Here is a 24,903-nt window from a genome sequence, read left to right as displayed (position 1 = left end):
AAATCAGCGGAGCTCTGCTGAAATCAATGGAGTTAATTTATACCCAGGAATAAATTAACTTATCCCAGTGAAGTCAGTGGGAGCTTTTGCTGTTCCTTTAATTGAGAGCAGGAGCAGGACAAAAGTGTCGTTGTGAGCTACTCTTGGTGCCTGGGAATATGGAACATTTACATTTTTAGCTATTTTTAAGTCTTTAAAAGCTGAACATGTTCATCTAAAAGTGAGCTCCCAGTACCTTTTAACTCAGGTTTAAAGCCTGGGACTGAGCTTGTTAAAGAGGATCCTCTGGCAAGAATGATGCGGATGACAAAAGGTTTCAAAATTGAAAGCCTGGGGGAAAAAATAAAAAAAAAATGTGAGAGAAAAGGTTCTTTTTGGAGATACAAATCGTGGATGTAAGAATATCTTGTCCCTCATGCAGCTGTCCTGCTCCTGCTGTCATTCAGATTCCAGGACCACAATATCTTGTCCCTCATGCAGCTGTCCTGCTCCTGCTGCCATTCAGATTCCAGGACCACCATCTATTTCCCAAAAAATCAAGGAATTACGGGGGAATCTGTGCCCTGAAAGACTGGTACAAGTGCTTTAGGCAGAGTGGTAAAGAAGGGAATGATCTGTGAGAGGTACCCAGGAGAGCTGAGTGGGGCAATGAGGAATCAAAGGGAAGATTTGGGTCCTAAACATGTGATTGTTGAGATTAGTTCAGGAAAGCTGGGCTTAAATGAATGACTGCTCACTTGGAATATTTTATATATCACAGTATTTTATATACTCCAAGATTTTTAGCCCTTAACTTACTAGTTGTTTGTTACTGAAATAGCAACTTTGTATTGATTTAACAGAAAGTCTGATCCTGAGATTTGTTTTTTCTTTTTTCTTTTTTTTTTTTTTTTAATCCTGAGGTTTACATTTCACATTTAGATAAAACAACATCGAGGTTCATTTAAATTGTATTTTAAAATGGTACTGAAGTCTGCCCTCTGCTCTGTTTCTTCACTTCAAACAGCTGCTGACTCATGCACTACATAATTAATTTAAGTACCATTTGAGGTTACTTTAATACAATTTCCTTGTAAGTACATGAGTAATATCCTGGCTATTTAGAGTTCAATGCATTAATTGGAGACAAAAGTCAGTTGTCATGGTTTCTATCACAGCCAAGTGTGAAGGGTCAGTCCATCCCCAAATTCATTAGAACCTCAAAGAGCTCTGTTCCCTCTCAGTGTGTTTGGAGATGAGGCTGTAATGAGCCACATGAGTTAATCCCATTTTTATGGCTCTATGAAGCAGGATTGTCAAGTTATATGCTTTTAATTAGAAGAAAGGTTCAGAGCAGGAATGAACTCAGAATACCAAAGCCTCACTGTGAGCAATGCCCAGCCAGGCAGAAAAGACCATTTTACCTCACAATATGTTACAAACTGTTGATATTTTAAATAAACACAAGGGATATTAAGGAAGGAGAATGGGAGGAAGCATTCCTGCTTGTTCCAAGCACATTTTGTCCTCTGATTCCAGCCTGGAGTGGCAGAATGCCCAGGCTGGGAGGATGAGGGTCCATCACCACTCCAGCAGAAGGCAAAGAAGGAATGTTTGCGTTTGCTTTGGGCTTTAAGCGAGATTTTCCTTCCTTTTTGTACATTTATATTGACACTCCTTATGACTCTCACCCTTTTTTTGGACTTCATAAATAAATACTTTAATTTGCCTTTCAGTTAACTGTGATTTAGAGACACTTCACTTGTATGGAAGCACTTGAAGGGTGTGATATGAAATATGGAATCCAAACCATTAATTCAGTCCTCCCAAATTGGTCTGGTTTTCAATACAGCTTCATCTGCTGATACTGGGGACAAGAAATGCTTTCATGATGTTGTCACCCAAGTAACAATTGTTTTTCTTTCCCATTGTTACAGCTTAGACTATTTTTTAAAGCCATTACCTGGATTCCAGCTTTCTTATGCTCTTGAAAAGTGTTTTTCTGGTTCAAAGGCAGCACCTGGAGTTGTTTAAAATTAAAGTGTGTCCTAATGAAAAGCTCCTTAGTCACTTGTTCATACAAAAAAGGGCTGTTAATTTTGGTAATTGCTTCTCCTTTCTCCAAGAACTATGACACTGACAGAGATTTATCAATCACAAACACTAATAGTGGAACATTTTACCTGTGCTGCAGCTCATGAATGGCAGCAGACTTATTAGTTTCCATAGCAACACCATCTCCACTTTCCAAGGTCAAAAATTCCTCCCATCCAATCAGTGGAAGAAAGTAAAGTGTGTCTTCCTGTGACTACCTGGATATTCTGCAAAAACAGGAAGAGATATTGGGCAATTAAAGTACAGACTCCAAATCAATACCCCAAATTTCCCCAGGTAAAATCACATTCTACTGCACCTTTTGGAGACTCAGACACTACAAATGCAATAGGGTAGGATCATCCTGGCTCAAAAATAATTCCAAAATGACTCAAAGTTGGAATGAAAATCAAAAGTAAGATTGGGGCTCCTCCCATCCCCTCCGTGTGGCACAGAGATCTCTTGGATGGGAAGGAGTTTCTCCAAGTAGGAAAGAAAAATCTGCCTGTGATCCCTCTGACAGATAGTGCTGGGTGTTTGGAAAAGGTGTTTGGAAAAATGAGCTTTTTTCGACTCCTAAATGTTCATCAAATGTTAAGATATTTATTGTTCCATCAAAGGGAGCCCCTCTGGAGCCTGGCTGGGAGAGCTGAGGGGGCTCACCTGGAGAGGAGAAGCTCCAGGGAGAGCTCAGAGCCCTGGCAGGGCCTGAAGGGGCTCCAGGAGAGCTGGAGAGGGGCTGGGGACAAGGGATGGAGGGACAGGACACAGGGAATGGCTCCCACGGCCAGAGGGCAGGGATGGATGAGAAATTGGGAATTAGGAATTGTTCCCTGGGAGGGTTTGAGATGTGGGGAGGGTTTGAGATGGAATTCCCAGAGCAGCTGTGGCTGCCCCACCCCTGGCAGTGTCCCAGGCCAGGCTGGACAGGGCTTGGAGCACTTTGGGACAGTGAGAGTTGTCCCTGCTATGGCAGGGGGTGGGACTGGATCTTTAAGGTCCTTCCCAACCCAAATCAGTGTGGGATTCCAAGATTCCATCGTGGTGTGGGTCTGATCCCAGCCAGGATCCTTTGGTGAATGTGTTGTATCCCGATACAAAACAACTGATCTCCCGCGGGAGGAGAAGGGATCACAATGTCACACACACCCCATGCAGAAAGGAAAAAACACCTTTTCTCTGTGAAGTTTGATCCTTCAGAAATGAACCATCCGCGGTAAGGATTTACATAACAATTTCCTCTAATTTCCTTTGACATTTCAGTCAACAGATGATGAATTAAGCCAGGAAAAAGTATCTGTTTGGCCTATACTCCCAAAGGGCAAATGAGTGATTTACTGTGGGGGATCAGTTCATAAAGCAGCTGAAACCAGAAATCACTTAATAAAATGAGTTTACAGAATTGTAAAATCATTCCAAACCTTTTAAGTGCTGAAAATTTTCCACTGAGAAATTACAATTATGAGGCACACTTATGGATCCATATTCTCTTCTCACTCGTCTCATTTTTCACAGCAGTGTGAAAAGATCTCATCCAGGGTTGCCCTGGAACTTATTGCTCACAGGAGTGAGAGAGATGTTTTTTAGAAAATTAAGAAATCCAAATCTTCTGGAAGCTGTCCCACTTTTCTAAGGGGCTTAATTTTGTTAATATTTTCTCTACACTTCACCTAAAAAATGCAGGTGGTCTCAAGAGAGACACTTAAAATCTTGAGGAATGATCAAAACTTGACAAGCTTCTAAATTTTGGGAAAAAAAATATGGAAAAACCCCAGAGTTTCTTTTAGCCTTTCATGATGTCCTACTTCACACGCAGCTGTGATCTACTGAAGAACATTTGCAAAATTTATAAGTGTTTGAAAGTAAAAGGATTAAAAAGTATTAAATTATAATTCTGTCGGAATAGAAACAGAGAAGGATGAGCTGGGTTGTACCTTTCTATATGAACCCTGCCCAAAGTGGCAGCGACTGCACCTAAACACCCTCAATCAATATTTCCTTTCTTTTTTAATACTTTTGGGTGCTTTTTTAGATCACTTGCCTTCAGTCCAGGTTCCACTCCAACCCCTCCTTTAAACCACCTGGTGATACTGAAGGTAGGCATTGATTATTTCTGCTTCAGTAGAAAACCTGGTGTTTTTCCTTATTGAATCACATCATATTTATTTCACACCCTTTCTCCTGCTTGTCAATATTTGTCTTGAAGCTCATGTACGTATCTGTGATATCTGAGACAAAAAAAAAACCAAACAAACTGTTTTCCCTTGTCCTTCTTGAACAGAATGTATCCCTTCAGATCAAAAAATGTAAGTTGGGATTTTAATTAATTACTTGGATGTCATCTAATTCTTCCTGCATTAATTTTGTGACTTCACTTGACCCAGTTTTAGATTTTTTGCCCTGGAGGAAGGAGAAGATTCCCCAGGCACCCAGGGCCTGTGTGTGCAGCAGCACCAGAGGGTGAGGAGGCTCAGATTGCCCATTTGCTGACAAATCATCCTGGTGGGTGCCAAGCTGGCTGTTAGCAGATAACAACCAGCGTTTGTCTGCAATTTATCCCCTTTTGCTGAAGTTATTGCCACGAATTTTGCACATTCCCAGGCCAAATTTCCTGGCCTGGGAATTTCAATCTGGATTCCCCTCCTGGGTATTTTTCTGTGGTTGTTTTCTTGGACAGGGAGCACCTCCCAGTGCTGGTCCCACCCAACTCCTTTTCCACAAGATCTCTCAAATATGTCCAGTTTCTGGTCCTTCCACATTGGGTGTGTGAGTTATGTAGTGCAGAAGTCCCTTCTAAAGGTGCAGGAGTTACCAAAGAAAATTGCGAGTGAACTTAGACCATCCAGAGTTACTCACATGCTTCCTGATATTCCAAACAAAGAATATTCCAAAGAAAAAATAACCAATAAAAGCCAAATAACTGCCCAGACCCTGCTTTTTCCAAGAGGACAGATCCTTTTTTTCTTTGCAATATCCTTTTGAAACCCTCTCTGCTTTCTATTCTCCTCTTCTTGGGTTCTGGATGAGTTTTTGGAACCCTGAAACAAGAACCTGCAGCTGTCAATATCCAGAATATACAACCCAAACTCTTTGTATTCATACAAGGTATTGATCAATCCTCAGAACTGTAATTCTTCTGCTCCTAGGACTGCAAATTATGGGGCATTACTGTAAATATACACACACAGAGATACATATTTCCTTTAAGTTACCCAACTGTTTTATTCCCTTCCCTTTGACAAACACAAGGACTGAACTGGCGAGCAGGCACTTAATATTTTTTACAACATCTTTCCAACAGCTGCTTCCATGGGATTATTTACTGTCAAACTAAATCAAGAATAAATGAAAAAACTGAAATATTTATAGCATAAGAAAAATCTGGTTCAGACCAGAAATCCCAGACTGGCATTAAATCAAGAAATGTAACAAGATAAATTCTGCCATCATACCCTTTGTTTTCTGGATGTGCTGCTATCACTTATTCTAATTGTTATGCCATGGTTTGAGCAGAGAGATGGATGGAAAACAAAATGTGTTAAATATGATCATGGGGGAAACATTACATTTCCCCCTAAAAATCCTGATTGTGTGTCCATTTGTCAGCAGGATGTAATTTATACAAATATGTTTGTTACAGAAGGAGGAAACATCGTTTTTTGTTGTTTTCCCATTAGAGAAAACAAGTCCATAGGAAAGAACTCAGTCGTCACATACTTTATTCCTGTCATTTTTACTTCTTATCTGTGAGGAAGGAGAGATATCTGCTCCTGGGACATCCAAATGTGTGGGACACACAGGGATGTACAGGACGTGAATAAATGGAAAAAGGTGGATAAAATTCCCAGGTCAGCAATGGATGAGTTGTGCTGCACCTGCTTCTCCTCTCAGACGCTCTGGGTAATATTGGAAAGAAAGTACACAAAACTATTGCTGTCATCAAACATTCCCTCCTGGACATCTGGGATATTGAAAAATTCAGTCTAAAAGTGGGATTTGAGTGTTGGCTTGGCCCTTAGCACATGGAGGGAAAGGCTGTCTTGTGTGGCTGGAGGTTGCAGTTGTACAGCTGTTTTCCTTGGAATTTAGAAGGGAATAAACTGTAGGTTCATTTATTAATTAAAATAATCTGACATATATTTAACATATTAATGCCAATGTCTTGTTCTTTACTGAGCCCAACCTGGTGCCGAGGTCTTGGTTTTCAAGACCCTTAATTTCTACAATCACTTATTTTTTGAGTAACAAAACATTTACAGGACCAAATCTGTGACAAAAGACAAAACTGCTCTTCTGGTGTCATCTGAATTTTCATGAAAATAGGCCCCACTTCCCACTCCTGCCACAATTTTCTGTTAAGTTTTCTGCAAGTAAAAGTTGGTTCAGGTGGTGATGTGACATTGAACTGGGGTAAAACCTGTCAGGCCCTGGGAATGATGAGATTTTGCTCTCAGCTAAATTCCAGCAAATTGACATTTTTACCCATGGCAAAATGTAGCTGTGTTTGCAGAAAGAGCAAATTTTGACCTGGTGGGAAAAAAAAAATGTGTAACAACAGGGATCTGGTGGGAAAAAAAAAAAAAAGTGTAACAATAGGGATCTGAGGCCAAATTCCACAGTGGTGCTGGTGCTTCACTCCAGGTTTATTGGTGTAACCACCTATAGAATGAGATCTGTATGGAAGAAGAAAGGAATGGAAATGTGGAGAGAAAGGCTCTAATACACAGAGTGCATGCACAGCCCTTTTATTCTGCAGCCTCAGCTTTCCCTCCCACCAGCTTCCACACATCTCTATTATCTCTTGAATTTGGCCTTCCACACTTTTGTATTCCTCATGTGCCAGGAAATAAGCCGAGTCTGTCCCAGCCAGGCTTGCATTCCTGGCACACCGTTGCTCCTGATCTCTCTATTGTCTCCTGAGCACCTGATTCGAAGGCATCTAATGTGAATTTTCTCATGAATGCCAATGATATACGGCTACATTTTTCTTTTCAAACTTTTTATCCCTGAGGCTCTTTCTGCACTCAAACTATTTTCCAGATATCCGTAACAGAGTGAATAGCAAACACTTGCAACTACCAGAGCAGGAGCAGAAGTGACCAGTTTTCCAGGCTCCAGCAAGATTTACGTATGCTGTCGGAGTTCTTACTGCTTATTTAGAATTATTGAACCATATTTTGAGGGAGAGAAGCACCCCGTGCTATTTAACAAAGGTTTCCGATACTGATCACTTCTGTTTTTCCTCTTTCACAAAAGGACTTGGATTTTCATTTGGTTTTCACTCCTGACTGCTATTGCTTACTTTTCCTAGTGAAACTGAAAATATTGTGGCTCATTTGCAATTCAAATTCAGTGCATAAAGCCTTCGGGGAGGGTTTAAATCTTGTGTTTTCAAAACATTTTCCTAACTTCGAGCAAACAGCTCATTGTGTTTCAGGTGACATTGAGATCCTTCATGGTGGGACACTACAGAGGCTTTTGGTGTCTTAAACTCCCCAAATTAAGACATTTGAGGAGAAATGGGATGGGTTTTGCTCTAGTTTCTGATGAGGCTTCACTCACCTTTCCAAATGGATTCACCAGCATTGAAATGGCCCTGACATGGGGAATTTGTGGGTGACAAGGCATCAGAAGTTGTCCCTGGCCACTGAAGGGGTGGCACTGGATGAGCTTTAAGGTCCATTCCAACTCAACCCATTCCATGATTCTAAGCATCCTTGTAAGGATTCCCACGTTCTTTAACAGTCAAGTACAAGACACAGCAGGATTTAAATATCTTTTAAATTATGTGGATTTTTCCCTGTGTTTTTATTTTCACAGCAACAATTAGGGAGCATAAAAAGGGATGCTGAAAAAGAGAAACTCCTCTGCCATCAGTGCCCTGCAGAATGTGTCCAAGTGCTTCAGGATCCCACTGGAACTGCTGGAAAGGTCTCAGGGAGTGCCACTCTTTCATTCATCCATTTTTTCATGAATATCTGAAGAGGTTCAGTGCAGTAGCAAACATTGTGTGGGCATTCCCAGCTGTAAATAACCCTGTCTTCACAGGCAAGAGCCAATAAGAGAATTTGCTGTACTTAACCCAAATACAAAGACTGAAAGGTAGAAACCCCAGTGGGCTGTGCTGTTCACAAACCAGCATTAAAATGTCTTTCAACAGCAAAGTCCTTAAGTGATAATGAATATAACAGAGAATAACACAATCCCAATCCTCGTGCTGAACCCAGGTGCAGATATCTCATACAACCACATTTAGAGCTGTGTTTTGACACTCTTTTTTAAAATTTATACACTGTGCAATGCCAGTAATCAGCCTGAAAGGGCTGATTGCTCATTCTTTGGTTAAAACAATACTGCTCTCATTTTAATCCCTAAATATGTGGGAATAGATCTCCAACACCTGTGTGAAATCTGTCCTGGAAGTGTTGGTGGGATGAAAACATCATGTCAACCCTCAGAGATTTATGGGAATTACAGGAGAGCATGAGACAATGTTTTCCATGTGAAATAGAATTGAGAAGTTTTCATCATATAGATAATGTCCAACAACAAGAAGATTCTCTCCCAATCATTTAATACAGTCTGCAGCAATTACTGAGCAAACACTGAGATGGAAAAAGTCTGATAAAAATGCTTTCAAGGTCTGGCTGAAATGTAAGTGTGGATCAATTTTCAATTCAATACACTGCTAAATACAGTTTTTGAAGAGATCTGAAATTGTTAAATTTACCAAATCTGACAATATTATTTTTGAGCCAGTTATCACATTTCTTTTAACTTGTTCACAAACAGTGAAGCTACAGATCTTGATGGCACCCAAGCACTGGGAATGAAGAGCACACATTGTTCTTCCCAGGTGAAAAGTTTAATATCTACTTCATATCTATGAGTAAAAGCCTAAAAAACCTCCTTCCAAATATTATCAGTGTAATAATGATAAAAAAATTGATTCTGTTTTGACTGAAGTCAGCAGCAAAATTCCCATTTCTTCAGTAAAAAGAGGATCAAAATGAGAATATCATCAAAAGACAGTGTGCAGGTTTCTTCAAAGATATGGAGGTTAATAAAGGAATATTTGATAAACTTTTACAATGATATTTTGAAGACTTCATCTCTTTCAAGATCTCTTGCAGCAGTTGTTTCTCTCTGAGCCTGATATCTTAGCAATGCTTTCATTTGTGCCGCCCTAAAGTCTCTTACTGGGTGTTTGCAGTTTAATCTTTTGCTTCTTCACATTCAATATCCCAGATCTTTTTATTAAAATCAATATTAAAGGCATTGTGATATCTTTATGGGGTTCTCTTTTCAAATAAAAAGTATCTTTAGTATTTATTATTTTTTGCTGCTGAACTTCTTACACACATGGTCCTCCAGCTTGTGGCCTTCACAACACCTTAAAAAAAAAAAAAAAAGGCAATTTCTTTGCCCACTCAACACAGAGAACTCACAAATCCACCAAACTTTCTTCCCAAAGGGAAGCTGGAGTTGAGCAAAGCATCCCTGGAGTTTTAGAGTTGGAGAAATGCTCTTTTGAACCAGGAGGTTCAAGGCTTGGCCAAACACCTGCAGATGGGGAGCAGGACATCCATCTGCCACTCCTGCCTCAGAAATTTCTGGACCAGGGTTAAGATTTGCCAAAAAAAAAAAAATAGAAGTGAAACTGAAGCTAATTTTAGACAAGAACCTGGAAATCTTCCAGATTATTAACAACTGGCTTTCAGCCTGTCAGGAAGTATTAATAGTACCATGAAACGAAATTATGAACTGTAGATTTCCCCCGAGAACTGTCAGGAAATATTTGGAATTTTTAATAGCCATATACTGCAGTGCAGCAATAAATAAAGTGGCCAGGACTAGATCTGGGCTGAGCTGGGTGGCCACAGACTTAAACCATGATTAGGTGGAATTCTACCCAATAAAACATGAACAAGCAGGGCTGCAATTCTGGGGTGACTTTAAGATTAGCTGAACCATCCATGACCATTATTTTTTCCCAAGATGAAGACTGTAATCATTTTATTTGCATTTGTGCATGCAGGGGTGTCAGGAGGGAAAGTTAATTTCAAGGCTTATTGTTTAACAAGTAAATGATTCAGTGTGAAATGAGGATCCTTCCCATTCCCTTCCTCCTTGGTGATGCTGTTGCTGTTTATTGCTATCATTTAGAATCTCTTGGATAATGAGGAAAAGGAAGGAAATAATCAGTTGGTTTCTGGATGAAATTGGACTTAATTCAGCATAATCTATGTATTTTAAGATAGGGGACAGAGCCAAGTGGAATAATCAGTGCAGCAAACAGATTGCTTTAATGTCTAGACAGGTTTGAAGATGATCTGGAGATGGGAAGAGGAATACAAATTATTTCCCTCTTCTGCTGGAGCTCCAGAGCTGGATGCTGGTGGAATGCAGAAGGAGACGAGGAAGAAGAAGTCCTTTAAACAACACCAAGGAGCAAAGCTGGAGTTTCTAAAGGATCCCCCAAGGAAAATCCAGAGGGGTTTGGGTGACCCAAGAGGGGTCCACGAGCACTGGGTGGGTGAAGGGGGTGCCCTGAGGGTGCTGCTCCACACCAGCCAAGCCAGGCAGGAGGAAGGACAAGGACTGGGAATTGGGAAGGTGTGGGGAATGGATTTGTAGAGCTTTGCCAATAAGACTGGATATTTTTGAGAAATAGAACTATGAAAGATGCATTGGAATAGGACCCATGAGGGGCAGTTTTAGATGATTGGCTTTAAGGCATTTACAGCATGGCATGGCTAAAGCTGATAGGCCAAAAAATACTTAGAATGTATTGTGTAATTAAAAAATAGTTGGCTTCTGATTGTGATGGTGTGAATTATAACATCTGTATTGTCTCACCCTCCTCATGAGATTGAAAATGGAATAAAAGTTTTTTAAATGTCTCTCAGTTGCCCTATCTCTGGGTCAAAAAAAGACTTAATCTAACAGGAAAGCTTCCCTGCCCAGAGTTAAAATTATTGAGTTATTAGGATTTAATAAATATAAATAGTCATGTCTTACTTTAACAGCTTTAACAATAACCACTGTTTCGATTTTGAGAAGATGGCTGTGTTTCAAGTCAGGAAATAACTTATAGACTTTTTTTTTAAATTTAAATTGGCAATTTGAGAAGAAAACTTGATTATGAGCTGTGTGTTTGAGTGTATTGGAGAACATGTCAATGTAAGCTAAAAAGAAGTAAAACTTCAGAGATTTATTTTATTACAGAGAATGTCCTGGTGCATTTAAAACAAGACTTATCTCTTTTTCCCCTTTTTATACATTAAATATATTTTTATTTTTGCTACAAGTTCCATATGAACATCTAAGTTCCCTCAAAGTCACTTCAAAGTCAGTTCACATGACATAGATCAATTGTATCAAGTTGCTTGAAAATCATGATGTAATCCTAGGCCTAAAATGAATTGATTAGTAATTATTTGTTGCTTATTAATTAATTCCTTCTGCAGTTCATGCACTTTCCTAGAACTCATGTATGAGCTGTTTTTCCAGTGGGTAAAAGGAAGAGATAGAGAGAAACATTAATCCATTTTATGACTTTAATTACTATTAGAGGCCTGCTTTGCACATGGCAGATGATTTGTTAGAAATTGATTTTATTCCTGGATAATTGCCCTGCACTCCAAACAAGTCACACATGCAGGGATTGATGCATTTGCATCTGCTGGATATGCAGCAGACAATTCCTCCAAACTCAGAACAGGTTAGAAAAGCAAAATGTTAGCTGGAATAGTAATCAGGATTTAGGAAAGTTTTCCCTTCCTGGGTACACTGAAGAACTTGAACTTGCTATTCTGGAGGAGTTCTGGGTTTTTAACAGCTAAAGAGGGTTGGCTACTCCACAGTGAGAGTAGGAAAACCTTGACCTTCATGGAAAAATGCAAATTTGCACCAGGACCAAATCTATTTGGAGAGAAGAACTCTTTAAATTTATCTGTTTTATGATAAGAATAATAATTTTACTTAGAGTCTCCTAATACACAGAGAGGTATATTTAGGATGCACTTATTTATGTATGCAGTTATTTAAAATAAATCTATTCTAAAATTCAAAAACATGAAGGGCTGTGAAAGGCCAGGACTGGATATAAATATTTAGCAAGAGATTTCTCCTGGCAGTGCATATTTTTTTTTCCAGAGGCAGAAGTTCCTTTTCATTCTTGCTTTGTTTCCTCATCCATTAAACTGGACACTGCAATCTAACAGGATTTTCACCTGTTGCCTTTTAACATCAGCTCTCCAAGGAGCCTCTTTTATCCCCTTCTATTCAGTGCTTTCATTTCCACTCTCTTTATGCACCAAAATATGTTGTTGGAATCACAGAGAATAATTGAGAGGAGACAATGCCAAACTGTCTGCTCTAACACAGAAAAGAAAAAGTGAATTAAGCTCTGCTGTCTCACCCCAGGCCCTTCTGAGGAGCACTTAGTGGGCAAAGTCCTGATGCAAATGATTTTGCTGATTAAGTGCCCAAATTACAACAGGGTGCTGGGGAATTATTCCCATTATTCCCTCACCACCACGGTCCTGAGCACCCAGGAAAAGTGTGGAGAAAACTAACAATTAACCAGAGAAATCTCCAGAGGGAAAAATCCTGGGCGTTTGAATGATGTTATTGTGCCAATCAAATTCCATGTTTAGCTGGTGCTCCCTCCCTTTTCATCCCCCTGCTCTGTATTTTCCATTCCACTTTCATATCCTATTTCTGTGTACTTCCCAAGCAGTTCCTGCACCCTTCATCCATTTTGTGCCATTGTGGTGACACAAGAAGTGAAATTTCTCTGGTTTCATTCCTGCATCAAACTGTTTGTTGTAAACTCTTACAGTTGTTGGTTCAGCAGAATGGAAGAATATCAAAATCTGTCTTTCCACTGCAAAGGGGATCTTTCCTCATTCTCTTATCATTCCTTCATCCCTTATCAAAAGCAACTTTTGCCTTTTGGAGTCTCTACTAAAGAAATTATTTCACCAAACCTCTTACAAAGGTTGTCCTTTGTTTTAAGTCAAAACCACCACATTTAGAACATGGGAAAAAAAAAATGTTTTGTCCCAAGAAATCCATGAGTGAATTCATTATCAAGGAGTTACACTTTCATTTTCCACATCAATAAAAACAAAACAATTCAATATCCCAAATTTCCCCTTCCTTTTTAAAGATGCCCAATATTAATTGCCTTCAAAACTGGAGGCTGGTGATTTAACACTGCTAATATCCCAGAGAAAAACAAGGATTTATTCAATGAAAACATTGAATTTAAGGGGTCTTTGGAATTTAATCTCCCTGCTTCAGGGTCTGTCTAATGCCAGCTTTGTGGAATGGCTGCTCCATAGCAGAAATTGCTAATTAATATATTTTCAGGTGCATTCTCTGCTGTAGGATCACTCTCATATCAACTGCAAAAGATGGATTTAGGTGTTTTGCTGAATTTGGGCTACATATTAAAAGGAAAAAAATGGATCCTTTGAAATAGTTTGATTGGTAAACCTGAACAGTGCAACCCCAAAGGTTACATCTTTCCCTCCTCTCTGGGGACTCTTTCCATGGGATGAGGATCTAAAATATTTAATAACAAAGCTTCCTCTTCCAGTCTTTCTTTAAGCTCTCAGGAAGCTGTGCTGGCTATGCCCCATTTCAGGGAGGTTCAGACCAGTTTCACCCCAACACTGACACCAGTTCAGAGCCACCTTTGGAGCCTTGGCCAACCCCAACCCCCTGCTCCCCCAGCACTATCAAATCCATCCCAACAGCTGCAGACAAAACATTGTAAAAGCCTCATTTTCAACTCACATCCCTGCAAAGCTGCTCCATCACTGAGTTTCTACACATTTCCTTGGAGTGATAAAACCCCAAAATAGAGTTTGGTCTCTAATGGGCTTTAAAGTGCTTCTGGTTTTGAGGGAGAGGCTTTGAGGAGGATCCCGAAGTGAAGTGTCTGCACTTTGTCAAGCTCATCACACCTTCCCTGGAGTTCTGCTCTTAATAATGCAGATTGTTTCCTGGGATACTGCAGCTCTTCCCCAACTTCTTGTCATGCCCGTGTCTGATTGTGCTCATAAATTCCTCTAATAACTCCTGCTGGTGTCACCCCGTGTCACTCCGAGCCTTGGCTCGCTCTCTCTTGCAGCCCAGGCTCTCTCACAGGTTCAGCAAGAGTTTAGAAGATTGAATGGAGATGATAAGAAGGAGATGGCCTCGCTTTTCAGTCTTAAAAACATCCATTTACTGGTGCTGATCTAAATAATGGACTATTTCTCTTTTTCTCTTGACACATAAAACAATGCTGTTGCCTCGTAATGACACAAATCCATTTTTTTCACCAGTTCTATGCTAAGAGCAACACACAGATTGTTTCTATTCCTCTCTTGGTCTGTTCCTCTCACAGAAATCCATCATCCTTTAAGGGAAATAGCAAGTTTGGGGTCTGAAGGGATCCACTCTCTTTAGCTTTTCTTTCTTTAATAGGCAAACCAGTCCTCATCAGAGTGAAAGTTCATCACCACGTACTTCAATTCCTTTACCCAGGTAAATCCCACAGCAACAACTGCGCTGTGTGGAGGGAAAATCACCCAGGAATTAATGGAGACAATAAGCAGCAGCAAGGGCTGATCCAGCCCTGGGAAAGGGAAACACTGATTTCAGCAAGACTTAGATCAGCTTCCCAAAGACTTGGAGCTTCACTTAACTTATGAGACAGCCTCAAACTGGCTTTTACTCTGTGTGTATCTCCAGGTCAGTGCACTCATACTTCAAGCAGGACCTACTGAGCAAAAGCTCCTTTTATGTTTGTGTGCTTGGCTCCAAAAAATAAAACATAAAAAAGAAAGGTCGCATTTGCTCCCAAGTTTTGCTCCTTTGCTTTGAAATTACACTGGGAAAAATGATGTTGTGTACAGGCCAAAGGATATTGCAGAGAGAAAAGCTGTATTAGAGAAATAACATCTTAGTCATAAGCAGCAGGCACTGCGGTGAATTTCCTCACTGGGGTGGGGATCATTCTTCCTGAGAGCTTTTGCAACCCTCCTGATCCAAATCACCAAAGCCAAGCTGATCTCTATTTGAGCAGCCCCCAGGCTGCTGCTCAGACTTCCTTCCCTTCCCTCCATTACTCACATCCAGCAGGAAATTCCTGCCAGGAAATAAACAGAGTGTGCAGCTACACCTGAACATCTCTTCTGCACTCATTCCCTGTTCCAAGATTTATACCCTCATCATTTTCTTGGATTTTTTTTATTATATTATCTGATATTATCAGCTGTGACATCCATGTGGCCAACCTGGGCAGCTACAGGCTTGATGGAAATAAAAGTTGTCCCTTCAAGAAGATTCCAGGCAGTTTGTTTCTGTTTCCTTTGGTCTCATTAGGCTGCCACCACAAGATTAATGGTTTGGGTTAAGAGTAATTTAGTTTATGGCACAATAGGTATGAAAGGTTATTCCTTCTTATGCCCTCCTCACATAAAACCTCCCTTAAAAAAAGCAAAGTCTTTATGTCTCAATAAACAGAAGCCACAGAGAAATTGTGTAACAAATTACATATTGGATAACCATCTATAAAATTTTATTGGCTTATGAGGTTTGCATTGATTTGAATTTTACCCAAAGCATTACTGCTCCTCCAAAACACTGAAATAAAAGCAAAACAGAAACATCCATTACGGGTTTTTTAACAGTGAAACATCTCTGAAGAATGTAAATTCCTGGGAAGAGCGCAGAGATCCCCTGTCCCTTCCCTGTGTGTGGCTCAGAAGAGATCAGCTCTTCCTCCCACTCTCCCAGCTTGTTCCAAGCCCAGCCTGGGCTGGAACTGCAGAGTTAGGCTGAGCTTCAGAGGAAAACAGGAGTTTAACTTTTGTATTTGTGGGGTTCCCAGACAAAGAAAGAAATTATGAATCTGACTCCATGTTCTCAGAAGGCTATTTTATTATTTTATGATCTATCTTATATTAAAGAACGCTATACTACAACTATGCTCAACTATACTAAAGAGTACAGAAAGGATACAGACAGAAGGCTAAAAGATAATAATGAAAACTCGAGACTCTTTCCAGAGTTCTGATACAGCTTGATCTTGATTGGCCATTGAGTCAAAATAATTCAGATGAAACCAATGAAACAATCTCCTGTTGGATAAACAATCTCCATCCACATTCCAAAGCAGCAAAACACAGGAGAAGCAAATGAGATAAAATTGTTTTCATTTTTCTCTGAGGCTGCTCAGCCTCCCAGGAGAAAAATCCTGGGCAAAGGGATTTTTCCAGAGAATGTGATGGTGACAGTTTAACCCAAAGCTCTGGGGGCTGACTGGTGCAGTGAGACCTTCCTGGAGGCATCTCTTGCACCTTTTGCTGCCTGTGCACTGCAGGGGTGGCACTGGATGGTCCCACTCTGTGCTCTCTGATTTTATGACCTCACAAACACTTTCTCACCTGCTTTTCTGTTCCCTCAAAGTGTTGCTTTTGCCTCTGTGGATTCAAGTGAGAGGTTTTATGACTTACTCATACTTCAGTGAACCCAACAGGGCCCCCTGGTTAGTCAGGGCTGGGCTTTTATTTTTGGGTACTGCTGCTGCTTCCCTGGCTGCTCAAGCCACCCCCTCAGCATCCTCCAACAAAGCAGTTTCCTGCTAATTCCTTTCAGGGCTTAGCTGGATTTGGAATCAATCTTCTGAGAAAGTCAGCTAGACAAAGAGGTAAAATCGTGACAGGTTTAGTCATTTTTATTTTGCCTGAACCAGTGAGAAAGGTGCTTTTTTCTCAGTTCTTGCACTTCAAATGTAACTTTTATTCTGCTAATTTTTGACAGAAGTTTGATTTTGGGGCTGTCTCACCCATGTCTTCCAAATCAATCCCCTGAATCCCTAACCCAAAGTTTAATATCATCCATTATTCAACACCTTCGGTAGGACTAACTTGAAAATGAGTAATCTCTGAGCAAAGCTGTGCAATTAATGCTGAAACACCTCAAGTACAGAGTAATTCCAAATAGCAGTCCCCTCAGCTTTCCTCAGAGCATCCCAAAATACCTCTGAAGTCTCCTGTTATCAGGATTTCTCTGAGATTCAGTGGTAGATCCTGGCTCACCTCAGTGGGAATTTTACACCGAAGAGAAAAAAATCTTTTTTTCCTGTAAATTTAACTCCACCCCAGCTCTTCTTCCACTGAGTTTTGCCCACTTTTCATTTTTATCACTCTTTAATTTGCCATATCAATTATTCCATGGGTGCTGCTCCCTGTGGTGCCCAGCACCAACCACAGCCTCACCTCACTCTCACTATGGAAGAGCTTTTCACACCCTGGAGTTTCCCTTCTCCTTGAGCCCTTTTTTTGAGCTACCTTAGGACAAATCTTCCACTTCGGCAGCCTTTTCATTCTTTGTAGCCTCAACAGCCTGTGTTTTATTTGGAAACATTGCATTTACTACCATCTAAAGTGGTCATTATTGTTCAGCTGTGTTCACCACTGCTCTCCTTCCCCTCCCCTCTCTTTCCAGCTGCTTTCCCAACTTATCCAGCGTGTCCAGGCTCCCTTATCCCTGCCCGCACTAGATACAGCACAGTTATGCTTCTTCCCCCGAGCTCAGTGTCCTCAGAGGAGTATTTAGGTTAAGAACAGTTTATTCCTGGCTGGAACTGCAGCAATTGTGAGCAGGTTCGTAAGCCAGGATTCTCCTTTGCTCCAGGCAGTTGAGTAAAAGCTGAGGTGATGGCTCAGATGGAGTCAGACCTGGAGAGGGGCAGCAGAGGGGGATGCAGCAGCCCTGGCACCATGTTTGGGGCATGGCAGCAGCACAGGGGGTGGATAATCCTATTAACAGGCAGGGAAAAATATGGAAAAGTGGCCAAATGGTGCATTGAACATCTAGCTCTGTGCTCAGCACACAGGGAACAGGAAGAGCTGTGTGAGACCTGAGCAGGAGCTGGACTCAGCTTCAGGGAGCCCCACCTGAGCAAGGGACATTCCACAGAATCCCAGGATTCTGGGCTTGGAAAAGCCCTCTGAGATCATCCACTCTAGCCTGTGCCCAATCCCAACCTTGTCCCCAGCCCAGAGCACTGAATTCCACCTCCAGCCCTTCCTTGGACACCTGGATGGGGGCTGCACCTCCTCACCTCCCTCACCTCCAGGGATGGAGGTTCCACCTCCTCACCTTCCTCACCTCCAGGGATGGAGGTTCCACCTCCTCACCTTCCTCACCTCCAGGGATGGGGGTTCCACCTCCTCACCTTCCTCACCACACCTCACTCCTCCAGCCTGGCACAGGAGATTTTCCTGGCAATTTTTGCACAGACTTCATCCTGCCTTTATGCTGCTCAAAATCTGCTTGGTACTTAAACATCAGCAATAAATATTTAGAGTACATTCAGCTCTACAAGAATGGTCTCCTTTGAAAAAAGGAGTCAGTTTGTTTCTTTTTATGTAAAGTTTTTCAGAGAATCACAGAACGCTTTGGATTTTTATGGAAAAGACCATAAAGATAATCTTGTCCCAACCCCCTGCCATGGGCAGGGACACCTTTAGCCCTGACTTTTGCAAAGGAATTCATGAATAACTGTTCCTATTTCAATGATGCAGGAAACACAGATTTTCCTGTAAGTAGAAGATCCCTCTGACGAGTCTTTCCCCTGTGGCTCTGCCTTCACAGACAGATGGGAATGCAGCTGCCCAGGCATTAGAGTTTTATACCAAATATTGGCATTTCTTTGGATTTTGGGGTGGGAAAATTGAGCCAGGACTGAAAATGCAAACCTAACTGATGGATTTGGTGGAGCAGAGGAGCCAGAGTGTGTTCAGAAAGAAGAAATTAGACCTGCACCTCCAGTGGTTGTGCAGTAACACAGGAAGGGAGAGGGTTAAACATAATATTTATGGCTTTCAGCTTTGTGTGATAGCTCCAGAAAGGGCTGGGTGACCTCTGTGGAGAGGCTGCAGCAATGTGTCACCACTAATGATATCAGTGCTGAGGGAAAGGTGGCAGTTTAAGTGACTTTAACAGGGGTAAAACCTCTAACCCGCTGTGCAGCCCAAGTGCTCCCTCTAAACCAGCAGACAAAACAATTTCTGGGAGAGAAATTCCCTCTCTGGGGCCTGCAGAGCTTCCCTGCTATTATCAACCAAAGGAAAACAAACCCATCTGGGGCTAAGTGGGGAAATTAGGGAAATTAGCAGAATGGAGCAGTGTGAGGAGAGTCTGGATGTGCAGTACCAGGGACAAGCGACAGTGCCACAGTAAAACAGCTCCCAGCTGTCACCAGCCAGGGTTATCCCTCTCTGAAGCACCAGGAGCAGCTGGAATAGTGGCTGCCAGCTGAGAGCTCAGAGGAGGGAAACTGAGGCACGAGGGAGAGCCAGCAGCTCTGCTGGAGGTCACCGTGTGGGTGCCCAGTGCGGCTCTGTGGAGAATTTTGGGTTTGTTTTTCTTTCCTTGCATCAAGGACGAGCTCCTTGGAAGCTGCAGCACCCTGGGAAGGGCAGGGATTCACGGATCCTCTGCACACCAGCCCAGATTCTGTCCTGACTGAGGGTTTTCAGCTGAGGGGTGGGACACTGGGTAGTCCATGTGACACAGCTCTCTCATTTAGCTGATAAAAATCTCCACCTTATCTGGCTTCCTTTCCAAATGGAGGGAGTACAATTTCCAGGGAGGTTTGCTCTGGTCCCGCTGCTTTTGTAATTTCATGGTAGGATTATCAGAAACTGCTGGAAGAGATGGAGTTGCAGAAACTTCTGTGCTTTTAATCCCCATTTCTCTCACCAAAGGCACCACTCGTGTTCTGCACACACCAAACTCGCTGAGGGAATGTCTGGGAGAAATGGATTTAAATGGCTGAAGTGCACCAGGGTTTCAGGAACGGTGCCAAGCATTCTGTGATCCAGGCAGGCCCACTCCTGATGTCCTGACCCTACAATGGACCAGGCAGTGGAAAAGGTGGGATTGAAGCAGAAATAATCGCTAAATGTCTGAATATTCATTCATTTCAGTGAGAAACTTGGTGCAGAGCTTCATCCCAGCCAGGTTCTACATTCCCAGTGTGAATCCCAGGGATAAGAATTAAAATCAGGTGTTGCTCAAAGTACACACTTGATATTGACACTCCTTTTTGCAGCAGAGGATCCTTGTTTTCCAGCCAGTCTTCCCCCATTTAATAAGAGATAAGTTTAATAAGAGAATTTTAATAAAAGATTCCTTACAGGCATCACCACAAAGAGGGATTTGGGATCCTCATGCTTTGGTTGCAGCCATGGGAGAGCTGAATTCATTAGTGAATATAAAGCATTTATGTTTTTTCTGAAGAATCTCATTAAAAAAATGGTTCTTATTGGTGATGACATCAGGGTGTCCTGAAGAGAAGGAAGATTTTATTGTAGGAAAAGTAGGCAGAATGTTTTTATTTGTTTGAGCTGCCTCTGGTGGGAGCTGGATCAGAACCCTGGGGAGGGTTTTTGTGTACCTGGGTCACTCGTGTTTGGATATAGCAAATAAAACCAGTTACTGGGAAACCAATTCCATTCCTTTCCCTATTAATATGTTGTGCAAAGAGCAAGGGCAGAACACAGCTTCTCTCATCATTCTGATGTTTTCCATCTCTTTTAACAAGAGCGTTACAGCAGATGCTGTCAGGAATTTTAATAAAACAAACTGCCTTTCTGACTCACTTGGTCCTTTCCTTCTGGTATTCATTGGCTAAAAATACATCTGAGGGTCTGAGGGAAATTATTCTTCTTCTCTCCAGCTCCTGCTTCCCATCCCTCTCCCTCAATATTCCCCTCAGCACTGCGTGCTCTGGAGTTTGAACTCTTGCAGGAAACCCAGAAGACAAAGACCCCCAAAATGAATAAAGAGATGAGATCACATAATGAAATTCCTTGGGTTGGAAGGGACCTTAAAGCTCATCTCACCCCCACGGCAGGGACACCTCCCACTGTCCCAGGCTGCTCCAAGCCCCAATGTCCAACCTGGCCTTGGGCACTGCCAGGGATCCAGGGGCAGCCACAGCTGCTCTGGGAATTCCATCCCAACCCCTTCCCACGCTCCCAGGGAACAATTCCCACCCAATATCCCATCCAAAACTATTCTTTCCCAGTGGAAGCCATTCCCTGTGTCCTGTCCCTCCATCCCTCCTGTCCCCAGTCCCTCTCCAGCTCTCCTGGAGCCCTTCAGGCACTGGAAGGCTGCATTAAGACAGATCAATCATTTTTTCCCAAAATCTTTGGGAAAAAGCTCCTGTGCTCTCAAGAATAAAAGCAGCAGGAAGTGCTGACCAGCTGCTCCTCATCCACGAGGAAAAGCCCCAGCTGGAGCTTCTGCACCAGGAGCTTCTTGGAGGAGAGGAGACAGAGCTGAGAGCAGAAAAGAATGGGGAAATTCCAGCTTTTCCTCACTGCTTCTCCTCCAGCCTCTGCAACTGAGGAGTTCAAGTCCCCATGAGGGATTTTTGTGCAAAAATATCTTGCTGGCTCGTTGCTGTGTGCTGCCCTGGTGTGTTTAGCACTTTCCTAGCTCCAGGTAGGGCTTCCATAACTCTGATGCTGTCTCACACTTGTGTGTGGTTTTCTTCCTCCAAAAGATGGGGAATTGTTAAATACAGTGCCCAGATCTATTTTGATTTGGGCTGTTCTTGTTTACTGTGATTAGGGCACTTGAAGATGCTTTGTTTCATTTTTAAGATGTTTATTTTTTCCTTGAATATTCTACACTTGGGAAAACCTTTGTGTAAATAAGAGACCTGTGGAGCCAGATCGTTTTTGGATGCAAACAGGGTCACCTAATCACCTACATTCTGCTGTGTCTGGGGGTTTTTGTGTGTCCCAGGGATGGTTTTTGCCAGGCAGGGAAGCAGGGAGTTGTAGCTGTAAAACTGTGCCTGAATTTCTTCGTGTCTCCACTTCTCCTGGAGACAGACGAAGCTACGAACTTGCCCAAGCAGAGAGTTATGGCCAGCTCTGAATGCAGCCCTTGGGAAGAAGGAATAAATGACTTTTAGGGCCAGACTTGCTGGTTTTCCTCCTCTGCAAGGCCTCCCCTGCTCCAGAGGCAAGGTGAGAGGTAGGGGACAAGCAGGGCACCATTGAGATGGTTTTTGTGTCTCTTTGTCCCTGAGGAAGGTGAGCAGAGGCCAATCTGTGGCAATCTTCAGCAATAAACTCAGTTTTTAACAGAAGGAATACTGTAACATGCAGTTTTGGGGAAGAAAATACAAATTTGATGCTGTTTTGTAGAGCTGATCTATTCCCACATACTCACAACATATCTTCTAATGAAAATTCTCAGTTCAAACACAAATAGTGCTTTGAGCCACCCAACTTTGTGTTTTGAGGCCCCTTGGGCACACTGGCACCTTGTTCTGTGAGGGAAATAGTTGCTCCAATGGCAAGAAATTCATTTTAGGGTAGCTTATTATGCACCACAAACCTTTTTAATAGTGGTCATAAAGCTGGAAGCAAAGGAAAAGAGACATGGCTCCTGCTTGATTTAAAGCACTTAGGCTGTTATGGATTATTTATAATTTTATCCTCAGCATGGAAGGTAAAACTTGTAATCCATGGCCAGCAGTACCTCACCAGCATCTGAAACCCACAGCTGCAAACATTGGGGGGTTTTATTTTTCTTTTTTTTTTACACGATAAAATGTGATCTATGGTTGTTGCTGACTTCATAGAGGTACTGATTTGGGACTTTTTAGTGTCATAAAACCTACGAAGCAGAGACTTGTGGAATGTGAAACACTGACACAGTGCCTCTGGAGCACCACAGGCAAGGCTGGCTGATGGAGATGGGTTATTTGTGGGGATGTGGTGCCTGGAATTACAAACACTGCAGGGTTTAGGGGCACACACTGAAAAATTCTCTGAACTTTCAGGACTTTGTGTGGAAGTCACAAGTCTCCTCTGTTTGGGGGAGAAAAATAAAAGGGGAGGTGGAAATGCTACTTCAAGGAGTAAATATTTGGATTTTAACTCAAAATATTTATCTGCAAAGGGTTGCAGTGCTGATAAAAGGACAAGTAGCTGTTATTTACAGCGTGTTTGCATCTTGCTTGATCATTCAGCTCCTTAAGTGCTGCAGGAAATTGTCAGCTTGGAGCATCCTGCTCCTGCAAAATCTGCTGGAGGAGCCCCTTTCCACAGGGAACAATGTCTGAATCCAAGGATTCACCCCAAAAGCACCATGGGAATATCTGATTCAACAGAACGTTCTAGTCAGGCACTTGCTTCTGGAAGCACAGACTTCCCAAACTTCTGACAAAGTATCATATCCTTTAAAGCTGTGTCATGCAGTGTAAAAAAATAAATAACAATTTCCAAACTAACATTCCTGCAGGGCTTTGGGTGCAGACCCAAAGTTCAGTACAGGCTGTGAACTTGCTTTATATTTTCCTCCGGTGATTCAAATGAGCAACAGGGAAAAACTTTCCTTTTAGGACTTACCTACATTTTCCTGCAGATTTATGTTTATTGCTTTTCCACCTTCAGCTGGCAGAAATGAGGTTAGGCTCTCATTACCCACTCCAGCTTTTAATATGCTGCAGAAAGTCATCTGGAAGTGCCAGAATTAGCACTGTCATGCTCCGTGTTGCCCGTTTCACTGCAGCAGGGAGCTGTGATAGCCTCAGTGATGTACCTGTGGTGCCCGTGGCCAGCACAGTCTGGGCTCTGCTCGCCTCAGCCCTCACACGCATACAAATTCATCCTACCCCTCCTTTTCTGCCCAGAATGTGCACGTTTGGAGCATCAGCCATTTCCAGCCACGCAGAAGAAATAAAGCAGCGAGTTTTCCCCCTTCTCTCCCCCTTATGCAAATGAAAAGGAGCGAGGAAGGATAAAAACCCAGCGCAGCAAGCGCAGCTCCCCAGCACCATCCCCACCGCAGCAGCCAGCGCGGTTCTGTACTTACAGCTCCGAGCAGGGAGATGTCTCAGGATCTCCACAATTTTCTGCAGGACTGTTTGGAGCTCTCAGCAAGGCAGGGCGCTCAGCGAGGCAGAACGGAGCCGTGTGGAAGGTCTGTGCAGCTGGGAGATAATGGAACTGTTTTCCCAGCTGGGACCACGAGCCTTTTATCCGCTGAGCATTGCGCGGCTCTTCCCCGGTGTTAAGCGTGAAATGCGCTGCCTTCCCCGCGCTGCTCCAGCCAGAACCCACACAATTAGTGCCTCAATCAGATAAACAGCTCCTACAGTTTGTGCACAGCCCTGTCTGGAAATTCGGGGTGTATAAAAATCAGCTCTGCCTGGCTCATCCTTCAAGAAAGCTGAGCGAGCGAAAGCGCAGCTGTCAGAGCGGAGCATGAAAGATTAAATGTGCTCTTGCTGTTCCTCTCGTACAAATATGAGCTCCTGTCAGGTAATCACAAACCTCTCTCCTCAAAAACTGGGTCACTGCACGGGCTTAGGTTTGGAACAGCAGTGGGAATAGTTTTGTTTGGTCCTGGTCCCCACGCCGTGTCCTGAGCTCTGTCAGGCTCAGCTCGTGGGGTGGGAGCTGTCACTGTAGGTTTGGAACAGCAGTGGGAATAGTTTTGTTTGGTCCTGGTCCCCACAGCCGTGTCCTGGGCTCTGTCAGGCTCAGCTCATGGGGTGGGAGCTGTCACTTGAACCCCAGCCCAGCCCTGAGTGACCTCTTCAAACACCCAACTGCCCCTTCCTATGTTACATATTAAACAAATTTATATTTTAAAAGGGAGGGGAGACTCGCTTGTCTAAAGTAGCACAACCATGAATTCTGATTGAACTTCAAATCAGTTGGATTTCCATTTTCCCTCTGGGATTTCCATTTTCCCCTTTGGGACTTCTTCAGCAGGGAAAAGGCAGAT

At 42.5% G+C, this 24,903-nt stretch overlaps 1 protein-coding gene across 3 annotated transcripts in view; it reads right to left on the bottom strand.

Annotated features, from left to right (window-relative positions):
* The window catches only part of CNTN6 (contactin 6), a 125,212-nt gene extending 100,830 nt beyond the window's left edge, over positions 1 to 24,382 (bottom strand). For all 3 annotated transcript variants that reach the window (XM_039695527.1, XM_039695528.1, XM_039695529.1), the window contains exons 1-2: positions 23,986 to 24,382; positions 2,163 to 2,300 (exon numbers count right to left, since the gene is read on the bottom strand). In XM_039695527.1, the coding sequence (XP_039551461.1) occupies positions 2,163 to 2,217 (55 nt within the window). In that variant the 5' untranslated portion in view covers positions 2,218 to 2,300; positions 23,986 to 24,382. The remainder of the gene's footprint in view (positions 1 to 2,162; positions 2,301 to 23,985) is intronic.
* Positions 24,383 to 24,903: the final 521 nt, after the last annotated feature.

This window comes from Passer montanus, unplaced genomic scaffold (genome assembly GCF_014805655.1).
Source record: "Passer montanus isolate IOZ18808 unplaced genomic scaffold, ASM1480565v1 scaffold9, whole genome shotgun sequence".
Lineage (NCBI taxonomy): Eukaryota > Metazoa > Chordata > Aves > Passeriformes > Passeridae > Passer > Passer montanus.
This window is presented reverse-complemented; position numbering and strand designations above follow the sequence as displayed.